Source organism: Xiphophorus maculatus, chromosome 16 (assembly GCF_002775205.1).
Source record: "Xiphophorus maculatus strain JP 163 A chromosome 16, X_maculatus-5.0-male, whole genome shotgun sequence".
In the NCBI taxonomy this organism is placed as follows: Eukaryota; Metazoa; Chordata; class Actinopteri; order Cyprinodontiformes; family Poeciliidae; genus Xiphophorus; species Xiphophorus maculatus.
The window spans coordinates 4281035-4308532 of record NC_036458.1 but is presented as its reverse complement, the minus strand read 5'-3'; the positions used below and the strand labels follow the sequence as shown (position 1 = coordinate 4308532).

The 27498-nt window shown below is 36.7% G+C and overlaps 3 protein-coding genes across 4 annotated transcripts; 1 reads left to right on the top strand and 2 right to left on the bottom strand.

Annotated features, from left to right (window-relative positions):
• Positions 1-1992: 1992 nt before the first annotated feature.
• Positions 1993-11685, top strand: LOC102236460 (coronin-1A-like). Its single transcript, XM_005815150.3, has 11 exons — positions 1993-2101; positions 3055-3258; positions 5750-5872; positions 5953-6082; positions 6415-6596; positions 7093-7212; positions 9292-9396; positions 9489-9634; positions 10995-11052; positions 11129-11344; positions 11439-11685. The coding sequence occupies exons 2-11, from the start codon at positions 3061-3063 to the stop codon at positions 11529-11531; spliced, it is 1371 nt and encodes a 456-aa protein (XP_005815207.1). The 5' UTR covers positions 1993-2101; positions 3055-3060; the 3' UTR covers positions 11532-11685.
• Positions 11686-12580: 895 nt separating this feature from the next.
• LOC102236709 (claudin-4-like) lies at positions 12581-20198 on the bottom strand. Of its 2 annotated transcripts, XM_023348596.1 has the most exons (4): positions 20115-20190; positions 19905-19971; positions 16766-16904; positions 12581-15638 (listed from the first exon to the last, which is right to left on the bottom strand). In XM_023348596.1, the coding sequence occupies exons 3-4, from the start codon at positions 16892-16894 to the stop codon at positions 15141-15143; spliced, it is 627 nt and encodes a 208-aa protein (XP_023204364.1). In that variant the 5' UTR covers positions 16895-16904; positions 19905-19971; positions 20115-20190; the 3' UTR covers positions 12581-15140. The 2 variants fall into 2 exon arrangements, with proteins under 2 accessions (XP_023204364.1, XP_023204363.1); XM_023348595.1 differs by lacking the exon at positions 19905-19971 and having other exon boundaries at positions 20115-20198.
• A 244-nt stretch (positions 20199-20442) lies between these two features.
• LOC106700200 (claudin-4-like) lies at positions 20443-26347 on the bottom strand. Its single transcript, XM_014474968.2, has 3 exons — positions 26277-26347; positions 21981-22095; positions 20443-21574 (listed from the first exon to the last, which is right to left on the bottom strand). Exons 2-3 carry the CDS (start codon positions 22092-22094, stop codon positions 21122-21124), a joined length of 567 nt encoding a protein of 188 aa, XP_014330454.1. The 5' UTR covers position 22095; positions 26277-26347; the 3' UTR covers positions 20443-21121.
• Positions 26348-27498: the final 1151 nt, after the last annotated feature.

The following is a 27498-nucleotide window of genomic DNA, read 5'->3' as shown; positions in this document are numbered from 1 at the left end:
TTTCAGACTAGAGTGGGTTTATTATATCAGTTTGCTCTAATAACACCACACCACTATATACACATTTCTTTATTATGTAATGTTTTATTATTGTATTATTGTTTTCTTTGTTTGTTTACTATATCAACAAAAACACACTCTGTGCTACAAATACCTTCAGAAATACACTGAAGTCTTTTCTTTGTTCTCACATTTAATTTTATTTCTTAATTTTAACACCTGTATTTTATTAGTTTATATCAAAAGATTTTTAAAAAAGGAAGAAAAAATAAGATGCCACAGCACCAGGGGGCCCCCAAGAGCAAATAAATAACGTTAGGTTAAATAAAAATATATATTTTTAATAATGTTCAATAACATAAACTAAATACAATTAAACATGGAAAAATTACTTCTATATTATTTTTTACACAAGTAATATTTTACATTTCTTCATGCCACTTTTGAGGAAATATAATATATTACACTTCTTAACTTGTTTATTGTAACGTTATCACCTGATGTCACTTTCAGATCTTTACTCTAGTCAGAGTAGTGATACTTTATAATAAAACTACTCAAGTAAAAGTACAAAGTACAGTGTAGTAAAAATACTCCTAAAAGATGTTTTTTTCACATTTAGGGCCTCTTGTCACTTTAAATCCAAATAAGCTGCTGCTGCTGGCAACGTCCCCAAGTTCAACATTTACACTCAAATGTGAAAATGTTTGCAACTGGATGTCAAGTTATGCAACCGTCCATCTTTGAAAAGCAGAAGTGGAGCCTCCTGCACAACCAACAAGAGTACAGAAAGTGGTTTCCAGCTGGTAAGTAAACAACAAAACACTTGTCTTTCCTAGCAACCATTGTACAACAGTAAAACCAGCTGAACAAACATGCTGGAGCTTAAGTTGGGTTGGTAGGTAATGAGCTGATCTTTACTTTGGTTGCTAGGTGGCGCTGCAGTGCACAACAATCCGGAGGTTTTTGAAATGGCTCATTTTCCAAACACCACATAAAACCCAAAAACGACTTGATAGGTTTTTTAAAAGTGCTTGCTCTGTTTTTAGAAGCAGTAGGAACCCAAACGGAAGTTTAAAAACGTGCAAAATGTGATCTGGTTTGTTTAATCATTGGCTTAAAGATGATAAAAACTCCAAATTTTGTCTGTTTGAAGATTTGAATATTACATAAAATCAATAAAAAAGGATATTTTAATCAGTAATGTCAGATTTCTGGAAAGTGTGTACATATCTATGCATGCAGTGCTAGTTTATGGCTCTTTTAGCATGAATTACTGCATCCATGCGGCATGTCATGGAGGCGACCGGCCTGTCGTTCTGCTGAGGTCTAACGTCACTCAGAGTCTTCTAGGTGAAAGCTGCTCCTTGCTCTGCACTTTATCACTTGGCTAAACCACCATGTGCTAGTTAGCCTTTCCTATAAAACATTAGAAATAAGCAAATAAGTTCCTTTTTTAAATAAAATAAACATTTTACTGCACACCCCTTAATGAATTTGAACCGAGTGAATATCAAAAAAATGCCTCTTGAGGAGTTTAGGGTGAAACATTTACAAATAAAAGTTTTAAATGCAAAATGTTTGCATTAAGCTAAAACTGTATTTTGTGCAGTTTTAGCTTAATTACTGCTCTGAATATGGTTTTTTTTTTCAGCAAATGGCCTCTATTGGAGTAACAATCGATTACGAAATTAGTTGATTATTTGAATCGATTCATCACGATTAATCCGATTAATTGTTTCCATTCTGGCACCATGTTACTGCACACCTGGATGCTCCAGAGCATAAAACTGCCAAAGTTCTTCATTTTTGGCTCCATATAAATCTAAATTCACACAAACTCTTCACCGTACTCTCCATTTTATCTGGTTATAATCTCACGACGTCTGCACGTTTTGTTCCTGTTGCCCTCTGCAGCTTTTTAAACCCTGAAATGTCACGGGAGACACCTCCCACTTCCACCTTCATTTGAAATTTTCACTTCCTTCATGTCGTTTCTGTGATGTACTTTAACATAGCGTCTCCCCTGCGCCATCACTCTGGTGGCAGGGTGCACCGCTGACACTTCTTGAGCCGACTCTTCCCCGTGCACGACTCCCAGGTAAGCCCGCAGAATCACTCCTCACCTGCTAAAAGACATCATACAGCGACAGAAAGTTTCAGATTTAAATGAAAGCTCTTTCTTCCCCATATTCCACATGGCTTGGGTTTCTCTTCCTTCATATGGAGGGATTTGTGGCCTGCGATGTTTTCCATCGCAGCAGGGAGTCACAGGTTATTGACATAGATTTGGGCTTGTGATGAAATTACAGCCTGTTTTGCAGAAGGGCTTATTAAATTAGGCGCACGGCTGCCTCAGATGTCTTGTGATGCACATGCAGCAGGACTGCTGTACGCTGTGTTCAGCTTAGGCGCGGCTGCAGATTTCAGGAAGTAAAATCTACAAATGGAGGTCAAACAGAACCCATTTACTGTTTGTTTTATTTCCCGAACGAGCCTTACTTTAAATGATGCAAAGCTTCATTAGACTTCAAATTTTAAACGATTTGAGTGTTTTTTCTGACACTTTATTTTGAAGATATTTGTTTTATGTGTTTATTTAAAGGGGAAGGGGAAACAAAAATGAGAGTTTGATTGAGAAAGTGGAGGAAAAAATGAGAAAAGTCTGTAGGTTCGTTTCTCTGTCTTGAAGGATGCGGTGAAACCGTCGCTCTGCCTACAGCTTTAGCCTTTTAGGGTCACGATGTGTGAACCTCAAGCTTCATAGCATCATCTTCTGGTGTTATATTTTATATATTTCCTTGTATGGTTGTGTCAGCATGCAAAATTGCTTCATTGTGGCTTGAATTAAAGAGAGAAGAGGCAACAGTTACAGACGGACAAGAGGAAGCAGTTGTGAAAACTTTTGCTTCCCCTTTTTTTTTCTAGTTTTCCTGCAGTGCAGTCAGCTTTGTGCCAGCTAGTCTGTCTCAACCTGAAATCAGAAATGCTCAAATTGGCCACATATATCATGCAAAAATTGTTTTGTTGTTTTTTTTGTTGCTTTCTGCCCAGTTCACCATGTCCAGGAAGGTTGTGAGAACCAGCAAGTTCCGTCACGTCTTTGGCCAGGCCGTGAAGGCCGACCAGTGTTACGATGACATCCGCATCTCCACCATGACATGGGACAGCAACTTCTGCTCCGTCAACCCCAAGTTTGTGTCCATGATAGTGGACGCCAGCGGCGGCGGGGCCTTCATGGTGCTGCCCCTCAGCAAGGTGCGAGAAAATGCGTTTGATAAACCTGGAAACCGCTTCTGATGCAACATCTTTGGGTTTGCAACGCCACGCTTTCACTCTGAAATTTGAATTTTGCTGTCAGCGTCATGCAGGCGACTGAAAAAGGAAGTCGTAAGCCGTCTTTTTCAGTCTTTCTTCACGTCACTTGCCTTGCTCTGCTGTTGAGTTTTCACCATATTAGGAGTTTGTTGTCATGTCAGTGCAGAGACCGGATGTGGCCTAAAGCTGCTGTGTCTCAGGTTTTACGTTTACTTTGCAGCTTCTGCACTGAATTTCTATGTATGGCTGTAGAAACAGTAGGGGAGGCGCTAACGATTAATTTAGTGATCAGTAAGTCTGAAAATGAATCGATTAATTGGATAAAAATGTACTCAAAAATGCAAATAAAGAAATAATTCATTTACTTTTTAAAATAACAAAAAAAAATTTTTGTGGCCTAAAATGCAGTAATAATATTCTTTAGTGGAGAATGTTTGTAACAGGATACATCTGTAGCTAAAGATATATTTCAAATGTCAACATAAAAAAAGTTCAGCCCTTTCTGCTTAACTTAATCAAGCATTGATTTAGTAAAGGGTGGTAACTACGTTTTTAGGCTAACTGATTAATAATTGGATTGAAAAAACTGCTTAATAAGAGAATATGAACCAGATGAAGCTAAAATTGCCATCTGAGTAGTTCTGTGTAGAAAATATGAACAATGAAGTTTTTTTTTTATCTTAAATGCAAAATGTAAATCTTTTTGCAGTTTTAGTTTAATTATTGCCCTGACTGTGTTATTGTTTCAGCAAGTTGTCTTTTTTTGAGTTTGCATTCTCCTGTTCACCATTAATCACCACTAATCTAGTTGACGATTATTTCAATAATTGATTGATCACAATTAATTGTTTCAGTTAAAAAATCAGCTAATGTTTTGAGCTGGATGAGGGTCAACACTATTGAAACTCTGGCACTTAAGGCTCTTAAATAAATTACACAAAGCTTAACGTCACTTAAAAATACAAATTCCCCTTTTTGTTCTCATGAAATTATTTTAAAAGACAGAGATTTGCTTCTGTGGGAAAATTTGTTTCATACCAAGCTTTAGTTCAGTTTGAGGAAGCTCAGTCACAGATTAATATCCTTTTTAAGAAGTTAATTAAATCCATTTAATCAAAATGCCAACGTTTTAGGAGTCATTGGTTAAAAACATAACCCACATTATTCACTCGTAGGGTTAAATTTAGATTAATGAACAGATATAAAAATAGTATTAAATCGTAAATGTATCTGTTATCTGATTGCATCTTACCTTAATTTGGACTTTTCTTTCTGCTGCTTTGCTGATCACACCTTACTAACATAAACTCTAGTAAAACAGTTTGGGATCAAATTAAAAACAATAAAGAGGGTTTTGGCACAAAAAAAAAAAACAGCAGACCTGACAAAAGGAGAGGTGACCCACCTTAAATATATTACATTAATTTGTCACAAGTAATCAAATTAAGTTTACTAATTTATTTACAGTTAAACAAATGTAAATAAAGTAAATTTAACAAACTCATGAAATATTTGTGACCAATTGACACTTTTTTGTTGTTTGAAGCTTCTAGTTCACCACATCTGCAGAGTTAATCCACCTGATTTAATTAACTGTTGGAGCATGAAGACAGCTGAACATTACAGGACTTGATGCAAATTATTGTAGTTTAGAATGGCCAGTAGGGGGCGACAAATGTTGCCATCAGATAACTCATTTAGTCTTTGGGTTACAATCTAGTTTCGTTTTAGTTACAATTTAAACTTGGAAAATTATCAAAAACCTCCGGATTGTTGAGTCACATTCGACTGCGTTGTTACCTAGCAACCCCAGCAGAGTTCTGCTAGCAATCTAAGCAATCCAAGCTGAGCTCCAGCACATTTGGTCAGCTGACTTCACTGCCATATGCATTGAACAATGGCTGCTGGAAAACACAAGTCACTTCCCATCCAGAAAACCCTTTATGCATTCTTGTTGGTTGTGCTGGAGGCTTCACTTTTGCTTTTCAAAGATGTACGGTTGTATAATTGTGCATCGGACTTCAGCCATTTTCACATGAAAGTGTAAACATTGAGTTGGAGGGTGTGGCCAACAGCAGCTTATTTGGATTTAAAGATACCCTAAAACAGCTCAAAACAGGCAGAATTGAGCAAACTAAAATCTTATCATCTAAAAGCGACTTTGTGCAAAATATGTAAAGAGCATGTTTTGTTTAGCCCATTGATCTGTCCTAACCTGTTCAAAGAAGCATACTAGGTCATCCTAAGCTGCTCTTTAACCTGGTTACCAGCTGCTCTTTAACCTGGTTACCAGACGTTGGGAGCAATTAGAGGGGAAGCTGACCTGCAGTTTTCTAACCTAATTTCATTCCTCGTCGCAGTTTAATGCTGTATTTTATTTATCTCTGCTTCTCGAAGAAACCCTAGATGTTCTCGATGTTTGTGTCTGCAGACTGGACGTATCGACATGTCCTACCCCACCGTCTGTGGCCACACAGGTCCGGTTCTGGACATCGAGTTCTGCCCTCACAATGACAACATCATTGCCAGCGGATCTGAGGACTGCAGCGTCATGGTGGGGCGACAGAAACTCCCGACTCCTTCAACACACCCTCAGTTGTGTCATGTGACTTACATGTGGGATTTTGTGATCAGATTTGGGAGATCCCAGACGGCGGGCTCACCTCACCGCTCACAGAGCCGGTTGTGAAGCTGGAAGGTCACTGTAAGCGTGTCGGCATCCTGAGCTGGCACCCCACCGCCCACAATGTGCTGCTGAGCGCAGGTGAGTTTCACATGATCCGTTAGGGAACTGTAGTTTTCAGGAACCAGACAGAGGCGAATGTTTATGTTACATCTGCTGCTAACCCAACAGGAAGTTCCCTAAGACACTTCAGTTCACAAAGTCAGGGAACATGTTGCAAATTGAAACTTTATTTTGAAATTACATGTTAATTTATCACCTTTCACTTCCACTTATCTTCTTCTCTTGTGCAAAACCAATTTATTGATCACTATTTTTGCAGATTAAGCCTTCTTCCTGCTCTCCATCGCAACAGCAACAGTCCCACTGCTGAAACTCAAAAGGTTTCACCTGAACTTGTTTGTTCCCCGCAGGCTCTGATAATGTGATAATCCTGTGGAACGTGGCTCGGGGGGAGGAGGTGGTGAGGATCGACAGCGTTCATCCCGACCTCATCTACAGCGCCTGCTGGAACAGGGACGGCTCCAGGATCCTCACCTCCTGCAAAGACAAGAAGCTGAGAGTGCTGGACCCCCGCAAAGGCACCGTGCTCTTTGTAAGTGCTCCTTTCGGAACAGGCGTCCTTACTGCAAACTGCAAAGTTTACTGTAAGACTTACAGTAAGACTTACAGTAAACTACTGGAAATAACTGGAATTTACTTACTGTAAACTGCAAAGTTTACTGTAAGTCCTACTATAAAAGACAAGTCACAACCGTACAGTCAGTCTTTACAATAAGTAGACTTAATGTAAACTATAAAGTTTACAGAAAGTCAAATAATAATAAATAATAAGGAGAAGAATAAAATATTTTATGAATGGAATAATTTGTAAACAACTAAAAAACAAATATGCCACGCCTATTTACTGTAAACTATGAAGTTTACTGTAAGTTTATTAATAATAATAATAATAATAATAATAGTTCTTAAAAATCTAATCAATGTTTTGTAAAATTGTGTTAATTAACCAAAATAAATTGTCAACAATTGTAGCCATTCGTTGCCACAACCTAAATGTCTGAAACGTTGCTCTGCTGCGCCCCCTACAGGAGAAGGATAAACCCCACGAAGGCTCCAGGCCCGTGAGAGGCGTGTTCGTGTCTGACGGGAAGATCCTGAGCACCGGCTTCAGTCGCATGAGTGAACGGCAGGTGGCGCTGTGGGATCCGGTGAGTGAAGGAAACCCTCAGAGTGAAAACTGTACCTACTACTACTAATAATAATAATAATAATAATAATAATAATAATAATGATGAGTTAGTGATGCTGGGAATCCCATCTCAGCTAAAGAAAGAAGACATTATGTGTTTTAAACTTTCAAATACTGGATCCCCTATTTATTTTTAATGTTTTTTTGTTTTGTTTTTTTTTGCCTGAAAGACTAAATGAGTTGCAGTTACGCTCGAAATAAGACAAAACTAACTTTCAAGTAACTTTTCAGAAAATAAGAGCTTGTTTTGAGTCAATAATTCTTGAACATTGATCAAATTTGCTAGCACCACTGTATTAGTTTTTCAATTATAACAAGAACTTTTCCCTCTTTTTATTAATATTAAGGAATTATTGACTTAAAACAAACTCCTATATCTTATTACGAAGTTACTTAAAGTCATCTTTTGTTATTTCAAGTGTACTAAGATAACATTTACATGTCAGAGGAATATAAAGAAATATAAAGAATCTCATCTTTATATTTCTCACTGCAACAACACAAAATCTTACTGAGTATTTTTGGTCTAGTTTCTAGTGCAAATATCTTAATATACTTGAAATAAGATCAAATTAACTCCAGTAGCTTATTTTAATTAAAAAATGTCTTAATATTGATGAAAAAGTTTCAGTTCAACTGGCAAATTATTTCACTTATAAATTTGGGAGATGTTTTGTTATAGTGAAATAATCTGCCAGTTGAACTAGTACATTTAAAAACCAATGTTAAGAAATTATTTACTTAACCCTCCTGTTATGTTCGTTTCTAGGGTACAGCAAAAGTGTTCATGGGTCAATTTGACCCGGGGAGTGTGTAATCATGCAATAGTGTCAGAAAGAAAAAAAATCCTCCAAAACATTTTTGTATCTGATTATTAACTCCAATACTAACCATTTCAATCAATATTTGTGCAATGATGTTTTATTATTTCTCAGAAATTAAGGATCAATGACGACAACCTGCTCATTTACTCACTGAAAAAAACCTAGACACAAAAAAACAATAATTTCCTTGAAATTGATCTTTAGTAAATTTTTTTATATTACACTTTTTTCTTTTTTTTTCAATGAGTGATCTTTATAATTGAACTTAAGACACACATACTGTTCAGGGTCAAATTGACCCGCTGATTAAAATCAAGACAAATGAGTCATGCAGAGAGTATTTATATTTTCCTCCACTTCTGCTGAGTGTCACTCAGTGTGGGTGGAGTTTGTTTACGGGAACAGAAAAGTTTCACATCAAAAGTTGTGTGAACCCCTTCTTTCTCGCAGTTTCCTAGTGAAGTACAGAGAGTAGTGAGAAAGTGGGCTAGTGTGTGCATGTATGTGTGTGGTGGGGTGTGTTTGTGTGTGTGGTGAAATGTGGTTCATAACTGCAAGGAAACATATAGAAATGGACATTTTTTAATCTTTTTTTGCACTTTAACCTGACTGCCGGGTCAAATAGACCTGAACAGTATCTATCTAAAAAGTAGACCTAGGGGTCGGTACAAATGTGTAAAATGAACACATTCTCAATTTATATGTAGAGTGCACCTATTAAGACAAATAGAAAAAGTTTCATGCAAAACAATACTTCCAACTATTTAAAAAAAAAATAAAATTAACTTAAAAACAGGTCAATTTGACCCGGAACACAACAGGAGGGTTAAAACAAGCTCCGATGTCTTACTAAAAAGTTACACATGTGTTAGTTTAAACTGACTTCAAGTGTACTAAGATATTTGCACAATAAGTTAGACCAAAAACACTTGGTAAGATTGTGTTTTTGCAGTGCATTTAAATGTGAAGTGACTCAAAACTATGAAGATAGTTCCACTTTCTACAGTTCGAGAGACTTTACAGTTCTATTATTTGTTAGAAGGAAGTAATGAGCATAATTACACATCTGCTGAGCAACAGCTGCATTACAGCACACAAGGTGCTTTCACTGAACACAACAGCAATAATTAAATACAGCCCTTATTTTCGCCAGTTTGTCTGCTTTACGGTTTTCCTCTGGTTATTATGAAAGCAGCAGTTATTCTTTTTTGTAGAACAACTTTGGAGAGCCGCTGACCCTGCAGGAGCTGGACACGAGCAGCGGCGTCCTCCTGCCGTTCTTCGACCCAGACACGGGAATCGTCTACCTCTGTGGCAAGGTTGGGTTCAGACCGGGAAACAGTCTGTGATTCTCTCCCACGCCCGCAGATGCACAAACGGCTCAACGTCTTCTGTGCTGGCCTTCTCACAGGGAGACAGCAGCATCCGTTACTTCGAAGTGACGGACGAGGCTCCTTACGTCCACTACCTGTCCATGTTCAGCAGCAAGGAGAGCCAGAAGGGGATGGGATACATGCCCAAGAGAGGCCTGGAGGTCAACAAGTGTGAAATCGCAAGGTAACTGAAGCCGCTTGGATTAAAAAGTGGTTAATCCAGACAGAGATTGCATCCAAACCATAAGCTTTTTTTTTTTCATGCAAAAACACAAAATCTTACAGAGTATTTTTGGTCTAGTTTCTAGTGCAAATATCTCAGAAATAAGACAAAACTAACTTACAAATAACTTTTCAGCAATAAATATGAGCCTTTTTTAAAGTCAATAATTCCTGAATATTTGTGATAAAGTCCTTGTTCCACTGGCAGATTATTTAACTTATGACATGGGGAAAATGTCTTATTATAAGTGAAATAATCTGATACTTTTTCACAAATATTAAAGAATTATTTTCTTAAAACAAGCTCCTATTTATTGCTGGAAAGTTACTTGTAAGTTAGTTCTGTCTTATTTCAAGAGTACTAAGATATTTGCACTAAAGCGAAACCAAAAATACCATAAATATAAAATAAAATGTTGTGCTTTTGCAGTTTGTTCCTGGAAGTATATATAATCTTGCTTGCTGTAGGTTTTCATGTGGCCCTTTGGATGCCAAAGTCACTCCATCCAGTTTTTCACAATTTTGCGATTGCAAATATTAAACCAAACTCAACAGATCCTCACATGATGCATAATCATGAGAAGGGTAACATGGAATTAATGTTTTATAGCTATATTTGTTGGTACTTTAATAATAAAATTGACGATATGAACTATTTCTTGCCTGGTTTTTAGGCTGTGACTGTGTGACAGCAATAATAGCCACGCAAACACAAATATTGCTCTTGAAAAACACACAAAGAAAAGTGATTTGCATCACTGATCTGCTCAGTGTGACAGCATTTAATCACATTTTCTAATTTATTAACACTCTCTTTGAACAAACTGTGAAGAAAATAGTGAAACTACCAATATGGACAACTTTGGGTTTTTTAAACATTATTATTTGGAACTAATCGTGTCAACAATGAATCAAAATGATAAACAATACGATAAATGCCCGTCCCTAATAGAGAGTATATTGCTAAGTTTTTGCAATAAATAATCAAAATCATTGTATTTAAGTGATGTGAACTCCCACCTGCAGGTGGCAGTATTTCTTACTTCTATTACTTGTTCTATTGCAGGTTGTTTCATTAATAAGACATTTTCTGCCACTAGAACTGGAGCTTTTTTAATTTAACATTAAGAAATTTTTGACTTAAAACTTGCTCCTATATCTTGTTGAAAAGTTAACTTGGTCTTATTTCAAGTGCACTAAAAACTAGATCACAATACTTGGTAAGATTTTGTATTTTTGCAGTGAAAACACTGTTTCAGTAGAAGAACCTTTGACACATTTGTCATTTTGCTCATATTGTATCCAAATATTTTTACCTCCAGGTTCTACAAACTGCATGAGAGGAAATGTGAACCCATAGTCATGACGGTACCTCGTAAGGTGAGTTTCTAAACGCGGCAGAAACACAGTGGGTGACGTTGGGATTAGCTGACTGTTCCCTCCTTTGGCTGTGCAGTCGGATCTATTCCAGGAGGATCTGTACCCAGACACCGTCGGACCTGATCCGTCGGTTGAAGCCGATGAGTGGTTTGATGGGAAAGAAGCTCCGCCTGTTCTGATTTCCCTAAAGGACGGGTTTGTAGCCACCACCAAGGCCAAGGAATTCAAAGTCCATAAGAGTCTCCTGAAGACTACGACTGCTTCTGCGGGGAGCCAACCAGAAGGCAGTGGGGTGAGAAATCTGTATTTTCTACTATTCTGAGGCTTAATTATCCTGAATTGGACCATTTCTGCTCAATGATGCTCACTTCCCGTTTGTTTCTCAGGAGGTGCAGTCTCTAAGGAAGGAGGTGAAGGACCTGAAAGCGGCTTTAGAGGAGCTGACCAAGCGCGTGAAAGAACTGGAGACCAAAAACTAAACGGACAAAAATTCTACAAAATTTAAAGAAGGAAAAACATAAAGCGAAAAGTCAAAAGTAAAACAATGGAGCCAAAACAGACAGGGAGAAAACTGCTGTTAACCTTTTGTTGTGAATGAAAGGGGAAAATTAAAACAACAGATGTTCGAAAATGTTTTTAACCTGAAGCTTGAATTTGTTTTGTTTGTCTGTGGGAACAAGTTTTGATTTATATTTTAATATATGTGTTAAAAATAAAGGATTTCTGTATTTTCCGAAGTCTTCTTTTAATTAAATTTTTTATTCATTTTTGCAATATGAGTATAAGATATGACTAAAGTACTCAGAAATATGAATTGTTGTTACAGAAAAAAATAAAAACATCTCAATAAATACAGCTAATAAAACCTAAAATTCAGTTTCTCATAAAGTTAAAATTATGTACTCAGATAAAGCGATTAAATTGATACCTCAACTCAAATTTCTACACATAAATATGGAAAAACATTGTCACTTTTGCTAATTTACTCAAAATAGAAAACCAAGAAACCACATTTAGATAAGTATTCAGTCTTTTGCCAGGAAGCTCAAAAGTTAGATGTTTTCTCTTCCGTGAGATGTTTACGACTTAAATGTATGGAAATCTGCTCCAGAAACAATGGTCTATTTTCGATCTTTATTCAGATAAGTTAGTCAGTCAAAGCACATTACGTATTACTCCGCGACGCGCCTGACTACCGCAGCCGTAATGTAATGTAAAACATTTTGACAGTACCACACAAGGTCGCTTCGAGGCCAGAATTAATCCATATTAATTCACTAGAGGCTATTTTACTCCAGAACAATATATAAGGCGCTCCTGATTATAAGGCATACTGTCGTGTTTTGTTCAAATTAATGGCTTAAAATTAAAGGTGCGCCTTATAGTTCTGAAAATACGGTATTAATTTAATTCAGTTTGGAATAAGGCAACGCTGCAGGAGCCGTTGTGATTCTCTGCAACACCAGCAGGGGGCAGGCTTCACCCTCCTGCTTTTGTGTGTTTAAGAAGCGCGTGAAGAGAGAGAGAATGAAAGAAATGGAGAGAACAGTGAGAATTGAGAGACAAATTGTGGACAAAATTAAAGATAAAAATGAGAGAATAGTGTGTGAAAACAAATGCTGTATGGTGCTACATCGTTGACGGAGCTGGATGGAGTTGTGTTTTCTCTGGAAACTTCGGTGAGTGAAATCGCCGAGTGAAGCTAACGGCTAGCACGGCTAACAGTTGGTTAGCAAACTGACTATGTTAGGGTCGTTTGGCACGGTGAAAAGAAAGTTAAAACCAGTTTAAAGCATCTTTAAAGCCTGTTGGAGCATTTTTTACATTTTTATATGTTAGATTTAGTTAACATGTGTTCATAAGTTCAATGTTTTGTGTTAAAATAGTTAAAAATGAATACGAAAAAATAAAAAAAATAGATGTGAACATGTTCTGATTTCATGAGTGACAGTTCAAATAATTCCAGAAAGAGGTTGTCAGTTAAAATAATTTCAAACTGAGGTTTTTTTCTATTTGTTAAATGAAAGTTTTATGCAGCGATTTAATATATTTAACTTGTGGTGATTTTATTTGAGACATTGGTGATTTAAGTTTAATTTATTTTCTTTTGTTCTGCATATTATGCGTAGAATAATTTTCTCTTTTTTTCTTTCCCTATTGATGTTTGGATGAGATGGCGAGCCAGATCCTTGGAGGACACACTGAAGAAGATTCCTGCTAGTATACTGGCCGGCTGCTTCAGGGACCTGCTGTGAAATCGCCTTCGAAATCTCAGGATTGTCCAGCTAAGGAATCGAGTCACAGACACTCAAACTTACCCAGGTACTGTAGATTAGAGATACAAGAACACAATAAGAAAAAAGAGAACAAAAAAAAAACAAAGCCTTATTATCACAACATGCATCTAAAGAAACAAGGGGAGCAATTTATTCCCTTGGTATTTTCATTTCATATTTTCTTACTTTGTTTTGTCAAAGAGCTCTATTAGGGGTTGGCGATATTGCCAAAAAATGATCTTATGACATATTTTTTAAATTAGATATGGCCAAACAGATGTGTAACTTTAAGAGTTTAGTTTCACTTTCCTATATAAGTAGTTGCCAAAATAAAAGAATATATTTATATATCAATATATACAAAAACACTAAATGTATTTAGTGCATCAAAGAAAGAAATCAACTGCCATGTGTACATTAAAATACTTAAATACTCTAGTAAAGCAGACTAATGTTCTGCTGAACATTAGTTTTACAAGCTGTTTAAAAGTGTTTTTCACTCATGTTTTTATGAACTCAAACATTATATGTAAAGCTAATAATCTTGCTTTAATATATTTTCATCAGTCTATACCAAAATAAGGATCTTTGTTCATTTTCATGTCTTCCATGTGTTTTTTCACATCTCCACTGAAGTATATTTTGGTTTTTGTCCGTCATGTTCCCGCATCCGCACTCTTTCCTTTTTATCTCCCTGCAATGCTGTTTGCAACCATAAGCGAAGTTTGTTAAATTTTTTCCTAAAGGAATATCTGCTTTGGGACAAAGAACATTAAGCACCTTCAACTTTCGCTTCTTCTAATTTATTTAAATGTTCAAGAGTTAGACGCGACTAGCTGCAGCTAGCTAACTTCTTCTCTGTTTCTGGGTAGTTCAATCGTTTCTGGTGTTTTCAATCATCCGTGTGCTGAGAAAACCTACAGAAAATATTTAGTCTGTTTCATATAACCTGGTGGTTTTGAACCTTGCGCTAAGGTTTGAGTTATTATTTTATTTGAAGACGTTGATGTTTCAGAAAGTTTTCTTTTTTTATTTTTTGCTATGTCTGTCAAGATAACGATCACTATGAAATGTAATTTTTCTGTTAACAGAAACTCTTAATGCATCTTAATATTCTGTTAAGCTTATGTCTTTTTTAAAGTCAATTTTAAGTGACATTTCCAAAAAAATACTCTGAATTTAAGAGTTTTGCCTAGATAAAAAAAACCAAATCAAAATGTTAGAAATTAACATATACAGAGTACATACTTTAAAGCACACACAGTTAAAATTATGGAAATAATAATCAGATCTTATTCTTGGCATATAATATTTTTGCTACAGTCACTAGTGTCGTCTTCTCAGTTTTAGCTCCATTGTCTACCCGTCTCTTGGACACCAGTCTCTTCCATAAAGCCTCTCATTAAATGACGTCATTGTTTGCAGCTGAAGCCCTGTAGCTGTAGCAGCTGGTGGTTCCTCCTGAGCTGCTGGATCTGGGTCTGCTGAAGCAGCAGAGCAGAACTCCAGTCAGGATCATCAGCACACCAGCTTTTAATCTCTAGTGATCAGTGTAAAGAAACAAACAGAACAAATTCATAATAAATGATTTGTAGGCAGTTTGAAAAAAACAAACCCAAAGACCTTACAAAATGTTCGAAATAAAAATGTTCAAGCCTTCGAGCACCAACAGAAAAAATATGAAAATAATAATCAGATCCAGTTATTGTTAGCATAAAGTATTTACAATCTCTGGTGTCGTCTTCCCAGTTTTTACCAAATCAACCCCCTTGTCTCTCCGTCTATTGGACACCAGCCCCTTCCATAAAACCTCTAAATTAAGTTGTCATTTAGACCTGAATCTCTGCGGTATTTGACGGTTCCACTAGAGCTGCTGGATCTGGGTCTGCTGAAGCAGCAGAGCAGAACTCCAGTCAGGATCAATATCACACCGGCTGCCCAGCCGATATAGATACACACTCCCAGGTCTCTCGTCTGGAAATTCATTATCATAGGGTTGTAGAAATCTCTTATTATGGTATGCGCCGACCAGCTGACCGGGATGATCACCAGCAGGCCGGCCAGCAGGAGGCCCGCTGCGGCCACCAGGCTGAGTTTGGCCTTGGTGCCTTGGTTCTGAAAACATCTGGTCAAGTCAGAACCAAAGAACAGGATGAGGAGGCTGAGCCCACAGAGGATGCAGCTGATGACGATCATGGCGCGGCCAGCCTGAAGGTCAAAGGGTAGCGACAGAATGTAGTCGTACACTTTGCACTGTTGCTGTCCAGTACTTTGTGCCACACAGACCATCCATAGACCTTCATAAATCACCTAAAGACACAGAAAGAAAATATTAGATATTCTAAATATTCTACATATTAAATCAAATATAAAACCTAATATATTTCTATTTTCAGAAACTTTGTAGACTTCTTTGGAAATGAAATTAGTCTTTTGCCAAACATGGGCTGAAAGGCCACTCAGAGAGGAAGAAGCCATCAGCACCATGAAAAGCCAGATTAGTGTTCGTTGATGTAAACTGACTGTTCTGTGGTCCAAAAAAGCTACAATATGTCTCGCATTAATAAATATTGTTATATTTTTTAATCCAGTGATGGACTAAATATCCATCGCTGGATGGATACTATATCACATCATGTTTGCAGCAAGAGCAACTGGTTCACTTCACAAAATACATGGCATCATGAGGAAAGAACATTATGTGGAAATAGTGAAGCAGGAAGTTAAAGGTTGGGGTCAAATTGATCTTTCTAACAGACAATACTCAAAGCAAAAAGCCACTAAGAACAACAAAGTTAATGTTTCTTTGTGGAGCCATGATGTCAAAATTAGTGAGCAGAGCTGAAAAACTCACATAGCTGCATATTGGTTCAGTCAGTAGGAATGGACCTACTGACTAAGCAAGCTATTGTGAAAAGATGTGGAAGGAAAACCAAATCTTTTATCTGAGTCTTAATGTGTAAAAGTCAAATACAGAGAAAAGAATATGTGAACTGAAAAGAATTTCCTAAAAAATTATCTCAAAATATTTTGGCATTTAGCAAAAAAAAAAAAAAATGTTTGTAATCAGAAACAATTTGTATGTTAAACCAGTCAGATATTTTAAATATTTTTTCTTTATTTTAATCTAAGAGGTTCAGTTAAAAAAATAATATATATATATATATATATATATATATATATATATATATATATATATATATATATATATATACACAGTAGTTCCTGCAAAAATGTATATTAATCTAATAGAAAACTTGCTGATAATATTGAATACCTAGTGGTTAAGTAAGTATCATGCTGCTAAAAACATACAGTAACAATACACTTACAATAAAAGTCGAGTAATAAAACATAGAGCTAACAAAACATAATATTTTGTCTACCTAAATCATAAAATACATTGTGATGCTCTCTGAATCATAATCTGTAGTTACCTGTACAGTCACAAAGTTTGCTGTGAAAGCTATCCTTTTCCATCGAGGGAGGGAACAACAGGTGATGACCCCAGTCAGGCCGATGACCCCGAGGATCAAACATACCATCTGAACTGCTTTTGATGCCATTCTGCAAAAACTAAAAACCAGAAATCAAATGGTTAAAGCAGTTTGTGTAATACACTGCCTGGCCAAAAAAAAAGTCGCCACCTGGATTTAACTAAGCAAATAGGTACAAGCCTCCTATTGGATAAGTACTGCATAGGCGATTATCTTTCAGCTGGCAACAAGTTATTTAACCCCAGCTGATGCAATGAGTAACTCCTCATTTCTTAAACAACCATGGCAAAAGACACATCCTGTGGTCGTGGAAAAGACGTTAGTCTGTTTAAGAAGGGTCAAATCATTGGCATGCATCAAGCAGAGAAAACATCTAAGGAGATTGCAGAAACTACTAGAATTGGGTTAAGAACTGTCCAACGCATCATTAAAAACTGGAAGGATGGTGGGGAACCATCGTCTTCCAGGAAGAAATGTGGTCAGAAAAAAATCAAAACAATGTTTAAAATAAAAAATATTCAGCAAACACCAGGAAAACAAACATTGTTGTGCTCACATGGCCCAGGTTAATTTAGTCAGATATTTGAAAAAATTATATTTTGTCTATATTTTATACAAATTTTGTGCTTTATCCATAGGACCTGTTTTGTCCCTCTTCTCAAGAAAAGTGTTTAAGTTGCTTGCAATGTCGCAACTCTGCAGTAGCTGCATTAGGAAACCCTGATTATTAGTGTTTCACTTTATCCCACCAAACATTAACTGTGTTTCCATTAACCATAGAATTACACAAATTGAAATTATGAAATTGAATTTGCTTGTTGGAAACACACCAATTTCTTTAAAAAAACTAATGTTTTTGCTGTGCTTTTTCAGTCGTATTGAAAGACTTTTTTCACATCACACGAGTCACATGATCAACAACCAGACATTAGTCCTGGCAGAAATGAGGAAGATAACGGGAAGTGGCAGAACGATGGTGGTTTCTGTTCTCTGCTCTCACAGCATTGCACAGTTTTGCTGTGAGAGCAAATGACACACACAAAAGTTGTGTGTCATTTGTGTTGAATCCATCGCTCTTCTGTAAAATCGCCAGCTACAATTTTTCTGAAATGCCACATATGTAGCAGCTCCCAGCTCTAGGCGCTTGTTGCTCCAACTAGGCCTGTCGCGATAAACAATAAATCAATTAAGCGCATGATAAATGAAAGTTATTGACCTCATTTTAATTTATCGGATTTATCGTTTCTTCCTGCCTTTATTCTTTCTATTGGTGACACTGGATGAAAAAAGGCTCAACTCCGGTGCTCTCCACTAACTCCTCCACTAAATCGTGTAGTGTGCCCAGTTCACACTACACAATTTTAGATCGTCGGTCCATTTTCAAAACCTGAGACCACACATTAACCGACAAAAAATCATAGGCATAACGGTTCGATCGGGTTGTCCAGCCACACGGCAAGAGCAACACACCACACTCTCTCACCGGCATTCAGATTTCAGACAGAAAATCCCGTAAAAGCCCACTACGTCATACGTGAATTAATGTAAACAAGCACGGCTGATGACGAAGCAATAGCGATAGATTGTGAGCTTATTTTAAGCGATAAAAGATGTAACAAAAAGAAAAGGCGTTGGAAAAAAGAGTGAAGGACGGGGCTTGATGTGGGGGCGAGTTATTCTGTTTTTTTGTCTTTACCATCTGTGTGTTTAAGCTTCATTGGTTTATTAGTATTTACCATTTTAATGTTTAAAATTACATTGAGAACAATGGGCTCAAAATAATGGCTACAAGTCCAGTTAATTCATTTTAAAACCAGGTATTAATCAATGTTTTACTAGAATCTACGTGCAATGCGTGTGGCTAGTGTCAGGTAAAGTCCTGACTGAATGAATAACATTATCATTATAACCTATTTATGTCACGCTAACGATGAACAGCTGAACCGTTACCGGGTTTATCAACTGCAGTACCAGTTTCCCTCCAACTCCTCCTCTTGTTATTTCTGTGGATATTCTTTGCATGAATAAACATTAATGTTGTTTCCACATATCATCTCCGATGTCCGCTGGACTTTGGGTTGCGCCGTGTCAGCCGTTTCCCCTCAGAAAGCACGGAGGGGAATCCGCGCTTTCTGCAGCAACAGGCTGCGTTCTCGCTCCCAGTCGGGGAAAGCCCCACACGCTGCCGTGTTAAACCGGCCAAGACAATCCAACATGAATATGCCTGATTTAGATCGGAGCGCCACGACGTTATAACGACTGGACCTGATCAGTCCTAACGCACTACACACTACAGGATGATTGGTTACGATCGTTGGACATCCTAAGATTGTCCAACGATCTCAGGATCGTTGGAAAATCGGGGCAAAAAAAATTGTGTAGTGTGAACTGAGCTTAAGGGAGGAGTGAACTATTGGATCAGGTAGTCTGATATGCCTGTCTTCTCCATCTAAATCTAATGATTATTGAAGGGCAAGATGGTATACAGACTTCATAATCTGCATTCTTTTGGTTGAATGTAGTTTTTATTTCCACTTTGATTTTATGTTGTTTAGTTTTTATTCAAGTGCAATTTTTGTTAATGAAGCCTGAGAGTCAATTTTATTTTTGTTTTTGTTTTTTTGTTTATTTTGTTTACCAGTTCCAGTGCTTAGTGTTCTTTTGAAAATAAAGTGCATCTATTTTTGCAGGATATCACTTGCATTATTATGTCATCACCATTATATCAGTTTAAAATGGTCGTCAAACAATATTGTTTCTCAATAATTTTTCAGACAATTGCTGAGTAAAATTTGTTATCGTGACAGGCCTAGGCTCCAACGCCTGAATAAGACGCCGCCGTCTCTGATGGCTGATGAGCGCTCGCAACATGGCTGAATTATGAACCTCATGTAACTGGTTACATCCGTCACTGCCATGATTTGTAATGACTTATCGTGTGAAGAAGCTTATATGTGTGTGATTTTAATAAATCAAACGTGAATTAGCATTAGCAAAATATGAACAATTATAAATATAAACACACATTTGTAATGGAAATGTAGTTAGTGTCATGTCTTAGGAAACATAAATAATTTACATTTTCTCCTTCAGTTGCGTCACTAAAACCACGACCCAACATCCATCTAATAAATCCTCAGATCATCCTGAAAAGCATAAAAATATGAAAGAAAAAGGTAATTATATCCACATTGTGAGTGATTTTTGATAATTAGAAGGAATCCAATAATTTAGTTCTTTTGTTTTTTATTTTGATGGAAATAAAAATCAATTTTGAAAAAGTGCTTACCTTTTTAAAAGTTGTAGTTGGATCAGTTGTTGGAGGTTCTTCTGTTACATCTGGTCTTAAACGAGGTGGATCTTCAATTGTGAAATGGTCTTACGTACACAACGTTGGCTTCACTTATACTACTGAATAAGGAAGTTTAAAAGTCTCCAACTTTCACAAGTCTGCTGTGGCTGGATGTCAGCAGATTAAACTGTTGACATCTAAGCCAAAGGACAGGATGACTGCGATGTGCAGATCTCGAAAATGTTTACAAAAGGGAAGAAAATCAAAGTAGTTATGCAAAATTAGCAAAAACGTTTCTTTTTAATTCTTGTTTGCAAATGAAAAATACACACACAAAAGCTGAAATATAAGATAAAATAAAGTCAGATGGTAACACTTTACTTGAAGGGTTTGCATAATTGTGTAAATCAATATTCTTTTGCATATGAGTCAGAGATGAATAAAATAGCCGAAGTAAAGTTTTCTGTATGTAGCTTAAATTTGTTTTATATTTTTGTGTAAAAAACAAAACAAAAAAAGCCTATTCTATGAAATGGAATTTTTGATACATCTTATTTATTTTTTCAAACACGTCTGAATTTGACCAAAGATAAGATCTATTGTGATTATGATACAAAACAGAAATAGTTGTTTTGTCAATAGAAAATAAAGCGGAAAACTGAGAAACATCATGAAATTGTTGGCTGAAGCAAATCTGGTTAGTAATTATGTTGACAGTTTTTTAAACTGGAATTAAGAAAGCATGAAAAAAACAAAATGGGTTTAATAAGCAAAGCATTTTTCTGCTTGGGATCTTTGTGAAGTCAGGATTTAAGTGACATTTTCAGAAAAACTCTGGAAATAAAAGTCACATGTCTTACAGAGTTCATGCCTTCCAGCATTGAATGGTAGAAGTATGAAAGTGATAATTTCACATCGTCTTCCCAGTTTTTACCAAATCAACTCCCTTGTCTACCTGTCTATTGAACAGCAGTGCCTTCCATAAAAACTCTAAATTAATTAGCTTAAACTCTGTTGCTTAAGCAGCTGACTATTTCTCCAAGGCTGCTGGATCCGGGTCTGCCGAAACAGCAAAGCAGAACTCCAGTCGGTATCAACATCAAACCAGTTAGATAGCCGATATAGATGCACGCTCCCATCCTCACTTCCCACACCCACACTGGTGCATTGGCCTCCCAGTTGACCGGGATGATCACCAGCAGGCCAGTCAGCATCAGGCCCAATCCGGCAGCCAGGATCATTTTGGTCTTGGTATCTTGGTTCTGAACACATGGGGTGAAGTCAGAACCAAAGAACAGGAGGAGGAGGCTGAGAATACCGAGGATGCAGCTGATGACGATCAAAGCCCGGGAGGCATGAAGCAGTGGGACCTCGACAGCGATGCTCTCAAACGGTCTGCACACCTGCAGTCCAGTTCTCTGCTTCACACATATCTTCCACAGACCTGCATGAGCTTCCTATCAACCCAAAGACAGAGAAACAGTTATTTACATTCACTTTATTAAACATGTTCCATAATATTAAATCTGATAGAAAAATTAATTTCTCTTTACTGAATGTCAAAATATGTGTTTTGTTTTCTTTTTGTTTTGTTTTTTTTAGAATATTTTTAAACTCCCATCCAAACCAGAAGTTTATATAAATTAATATCATTGAGTCTTTAAACAGTTTAGGAAAGCCCAGATGATGATGTCAGGAATCTGCAAAGTCAAAATTCTTATATTTTATGTTATTATAAAGACATACTTCTTAAATTATACAATAACACATAAAATAATGGCTGAAAAAAAAACCTTCAAAGCTAACTAATAATAATTATCATGCTAATGTCAACCATAAAATGCCTTTTAATTATATGATTACCATATAATCATAATGTCCTACGGCCCATTCAGGGAGGGCGCAGCAGGTAATGACCAGAATCAGCCCGATGGCGCCGAGAACCACAAATACCGTCTGAACTGTTTTTGATGCCATTCTGTAAAGAAGGACAAATTAACAAACTGGATTAAATCATTTTCTGCAATATATTCTTGGGTTTTCCTCTTGGCATCCTCTTATGCAGGATTGGGTCACTGGCAGCGATTTTCTTAGACATACACTAGAGGGCGCTAGAGCACCTGCGAACTCAAAACCACAACATGTTCAACATTCAGCAGCCTACATAAAAAACAGCTACATATAGGTTTAGATTTACATTTTACATGTACTCAAATTTAGCTTCAAGAAAAACTTAAAGTATTTCTGTATCAAACTTGCCCAACAAGCCTCGTGAGTCTTTCACTGTCCTTCTCCATCTACAAAAACTAACGTGAAACTTAACGTTCATGATCTCAATAAAAATAGCAAGCACTAGTTCTAGATTAAGACAAAATTTCTTGCTCATTTACGGAGGGAATACTCCCCACCTGACATCACATGGATGTAGATTAAGTTTTATTTCCCATTTCTGCGTTACAGATCCTCCAGAATTTGTCTGACTTTTGGGGAAGATCTCGAGTGCTCCTATTTTGCATTTATGACCAAGATGCGTAGCATCAGGGAACATCCTCTGAAGACGAACATAAATCATGTATAATAATTATTTTATGTATATTATATTATTGTATTATTATATTACGGCTGCATTGAATTCCTCATAGACCAATTAATGCGTGTTATTTCTTACAATTGCCGGGGACTGCGTGTCGGTAAAACAGCTGGAGATAAAGCACGACGTCTGGTTGTGAATAGACTGTTGCAGAAATTTGATATTCTTTGTTTACAATAAACTTTTTTGTCGAAACAGGATTTGGGAGGTATGAACTGTATTAATGACTGCTTCTGCGGAGCTGGTGAATCCACTGTGGATCTTTCTATGGGCTTAGTGAGGGGTCGAATCGCAGGAGGAGTGGCTATTTTATGGCACAAAAAGCTGGATCCAGTTTTAAATGTCATCAGAACTGGTGTTGACTGGTGTATTGCTGTACATTTAAAATTTGGAAACAAAGAATTTGTCATTATTAATGTCTACACACCCTATGAGTGTCCTCAGAATGAAGATATTTATTTGAATAGACTTGCTTTCTTGAACTATTTTATTGATGACCATTATTTTACTTCTGTGTATGTAGTAGGTGATATGAATGCAGATATATCTGATGAAAATTCTTCATTTGCCAAACATATGCAGCAGTTTTGTGTTGATAACAGTTTTATATTGTCCAGTCAGCTCCTGCTACCTGCAGACAGCTATACCTATTTAAGTGAAGCTTTGCATACAACGTCATGGCTTGACCATTGCATTAGCTCTGCTGACGCCCATGCTGTTGTAAAATCAATAGAAATCTTATATGAATATTCTATGTCTGATCATGTTCCATTTTTAATGATGCTGGATATTAAAAGTCTTCCGGCGTTTATATGGGGGGGCAAATAGTGCCCCCACAGCTAAAGTTAAATGGTCCAGACTCTCTAAAGATAACTTATTAGCATATCATATGAAAACGGATCTTCTTTTGAGTAAAATAAGTCTTCCTCTTCATCTATTATGTGCTCAGACGTTAAATGCAATGATATTTCTCACTGTATAGATCTTCATACTATGGATGATAGCATTGTGGATGCTTTGTATGAGAGTACAAGACCATACCTTACATGCAGAAAGGCTAATGACATCAGGCCAAGTTGGAATAAACATGTGTCAGGATACCATGCAGAAGCTAAACAGGCATATAAGATGTGGGTACAAGGAGGTAGACCAAGAGATGGGACTCTCCTATATTATAAAAAATTCATTAGGGCAAAGTTTAAATATGCCATTCGATATATTTCCAAATGTGAGCAGAACATGAGAGCAGACTCCATGGCTGAAAAATTGCCTTGTAATAATGTCATTGGCTTTTGGAATGATGTCAGAGCCTTTAACAGGTCTGCTGTATTACTCCCCAGTACCATAGAGGGCATATCTGGGACTCATAGCAGATCTATGGAGACAGCACTATTCTGCCTTATTTAACTGTGTAAAAAGTGAACCCTATAGAGTGGGAAACATTGCTAAGAGTGATGCGGTTATAATAACCCCTAGTGAAGTCCAACAGGCGTACTTGTGTGAGAATAAGACAACAGGTTCTGATAGCATTGCAGCAGAACATCTGAAATATGCTAGCCAAAAAGTGGCTGTGCTTCTTGCAATGTGTTTTTCTGGGTTTATGATCCATGGGCAGTTGCCTGATTCCTTATTATCTGTTACCCTTGTGCCAGTAATTAAGGACAAAACTAGTAAGGTGGGTAGCCTTAATAACTACAGACCAATAGCTTTAGCTAATGTGATATGTAAAGTATTAGAAAAAATCTTGCTTGGTCGGCTCAATCAATTTATTAGTACAACAGATAGTCAATTTGGTTTCAAAGCCAAGTTGGGAACTGATCTCTGTATTTATGGAAGAGGCAGCAAGAGCATATCTAAGAAAAAATTCATCTGTGTTAATTGGGTTTATTGATGCCTCTAAGGCCTTTGATCATGTCAATCACTGCAAGTTATTTGGCAAATTAAAACAAAGAGGTGTTCCGGACATTATTATACGAATTTTGGTTTACTGGTATTCTAACCAGAAAATGCATGTAAAATGGGGCAATAACATCTCTGCCTCCTTTGGTGTGAGTAACGGTGAGCGTCAGGGTGGGCTTCTTTCACCTGCCTTGTTTAACTTGTACATGGATGACCTGTCAAAAGAAATGAACCTCTGTAAAACTGGATGTATGATCAGTGATACTTTGGTCAATCACTTTATGTATGCTGATGACCTGGCTGTACTCTCACCCAGCAGTGCTGGTTTTCAGCAGTTACTGAATATCTGCTCTGATTATGGGTTGAGATTTGATGTGCAGTATAATGCTAAGAAAACGGTTGTACTAGTATGTAGGACTAAAGCAGACAAACAACTTTGCTTCCCTGATTTTTTTCTGTCAGGGCAAAAGTTAAATGTTTGTTCCAAAACTAAATACCTGGGTCATCACAGACCAGCTCTGTGATGATGATGATATTTATCGGCAGTGTCGCATGTTGTACATTCAGGCAAACATTCTGGGGAGGAAATTTCATATGTGCACTGATGAGGTAAAAATAAGCCTGTTTAAAGCTTACTGTACACCCTTGTATACAGCTCCTTTGTGGTGTAAATTTAAAAAAGCTAGCATGCAGAAGCTTAAGATTGCGTATAGCAACTCTTTGAGAATTCTGCTTAAGAAACCCAGGCTTAGCAGTGCAAGTGAGATGTTTTGTAATGCACATGTCAGAACATTCCAGGCTCTTTTGAGAAATCTGATATACAAGTTCATGTGTCATTGAACAGTCTTATTGTAATGTTTCCACCTCCCTCTTTCAGTGCGCTAAGATACCAATCGGCTCTGTGGAAACATTGGTATGCAAGTCTTTTATAAGATTCTTTTTTATTTTTATTTTATTTTGTCTTTTTATTCTTTATATGTCGTGCTGTTGTGTATCATCTCTTTGTGGACCATGAGTCTGTTGAATAAAGTAAAATCAAATATGTATAAATATGTATGTGTAATAAGTTGGTAAAAGAATTTAAAGTTCTGCTCATGTATAGAAATCAAGATACATTGGGGGAAGATCCCATTACAGATCTCTCCCCAATCTGCTGGATTGAACTTCAGCCCTAGTTTATTTATCTTTTAACTTTGTTTCTTTCTTTAACTCTTTATTGAAGCTACAATCTGTTTAGCTGCAATTCTTTTCATGAGGTTGGCTTCGGCTGAGATAAATAAACAACTAAACGTTCTCGTTCTCCTGCGACTAACCTTTTACTTTTCCTTAACATAGAAAATTTAAATTTTTGTTGTTTTGTTTTGTAAATCCCCTTGAGATAACATATTATGAATTGGCGCAATAGAAATAAACTGAACTGAATCTAATTTGTGATGTGTCTGTAATTGCTGCCTGCCCAAAAACCATGAGACAACTTCATAAAAAATCTTAAGAGCACACTAAAAATGTATAAATGATCAAAGAAAAGCTAACCTTTGGTCTCAAAAGGTTCATTTTGTGCAGCTTATGATGGATTTTTTATAGATTAGACTCCAACAATTCTTCTATTTTAGCTAAATCAGTTTTTCTTTGCATTAAAAATAAGCCAAAAAAGGCAAAAAACTGCTTACCTTTCCCACGTTCTGCAGGGGTTTCTGTTAGTTGTGACTTTAAGCAACTATGTGAGATGGTGCTGTATGTGGTTGTTTCTTCATAAAGGAAGTTCTGCTTTATTTCTGGCATATCTGTGGTTTTGTTCCGCGTCAATTAAGAGTTTGCGGTCATCTAAGCCATGAGTAACAGGATGTAACTTGGGCAACTTTAGCAAATGTTTAGTGGAAAGTTTCGATCTTGTCTGCAGTAAAAACAACAAAGAATATCTCAAACTCAGCTACATACCTTTCAGCTGGTTTTGAATGTGGATAAAAGGAAAGCAATTGTTTTCAGAGACCCCTCTATTGCTTCCCACTGCTCTCGGTGCACAAATGGAGTTTGTCAGTAATTATGAATGTAAATAACCACTGCTTTCAGTGTAACGGCTCCTACAGCAAGGAAGCAGCTCCAGTCTGAACTAAAGATGTCGAATCTTTTTTCTCTGAAACTTTTTCCAGCGGTTCTTAAAAACAGGCAACGTGATTCTATTAATCAAGGTCGTTACTTTGAAACGGTTTTTAAATTTGTTTTAAACTTGTGCTTATGTTTTTGGGGTTTTTTTAATATTGTGTTTATTAGGTATTTTTGAACATTTATACCAAAAGAGAAAAGGAAAGAACAATAACAGGACAAAACGTATACAGCAATGATACAGGAAACAAAACCGGAGGCATGTACATAAATTACAGCAATCGTATGAGAAACATAAACTTAAACATATACATCATTCGGATTCACATTACTGGTTTTTTAATTTTGAAGTATTCAAGAATATGTTTCCATCTTTTTTTAAAAGCATAGAATTTCCCATTCATACAGTATCTAACCCCATCACAACCAACCCATTTAAGCGTTATGTGTGTCCGATAGCAGAGCTAATTTCTCGACATACTGCTTGTGCTTATGTTTTTATTAGTTTTACTTTGGTGTAACCAGGTTGTTGTGTGTTGCAGGTTTCTGCCCAGGTCTCTCTTGAAAATTAGATCTGGATCTGACTGGGTTTTTACCTGGTTAAATAAAAGAAATAAAAGCATTGAGAGCCTCAAAAGTAAAATATGAATAATGAGAGTTTGAGGGATTTTTTCACTTAAAACTGGGCTCTGCAGATATTCAGACATTTTACAAAGTGAACATCATCATAAACAGAAATAGTACAAATGGAAATGTTTTTCAAAAGCAGGATTTATGTTTATGGGGGTT

Bases quoted from the DNA above. Each gene is read 5' to 3' on its own strand.
- LOC102236460 (XM_005815150.3), top strand. From the start codon at position 3,061: ATGTCCAGGAAGGTTGTGAGAACCAGCAAGTTCCGTCACGTCTTTGGC. The intron at 6,083-6,414 runs GTGAGTTTCACA...TGTTCCCCGCAG, and splicing joins CAATGTGCTGCTGAGCGCAG to GCTCTGATAATGTGATAATC. The intron at 7,213-9,291 runs GTGAGTGAAGGA...TCTTTTTTGTAG, and splicing joins AGGTGGCGCTGTGGGATCCG to AACAACTTTGGAGAGCCGCT.
- LOC102236709 (XM_023348595.1), bottom strand. From the start codon at position 16,894: ATGGCATCAAAAGCAGTTCAGATGGTATGTTTGATCCTCGGGGTCATC. The intron at 15,639-16,765 runs GTAACTACAGAT...CTGTGTCTTTAG, and splicing joins CAAACTTTGTGACTGTACAG to GTGATTTATGAAGGTCTATG.
- LOC106700200 (XM_014474968.2), bottom strand. From the start codon at position 22,094: ATGGCATCAAAAACAGTTCAGACGGTATTTGTGGTTCTCGGCGCCATC. The intron at 21,575-21,980 runs GTAATCATATAA...TTGGGTTGATAG, and splicing joins TAGGACATTATGATTATATG to GAAGCTCATGCAGGTCTGTG.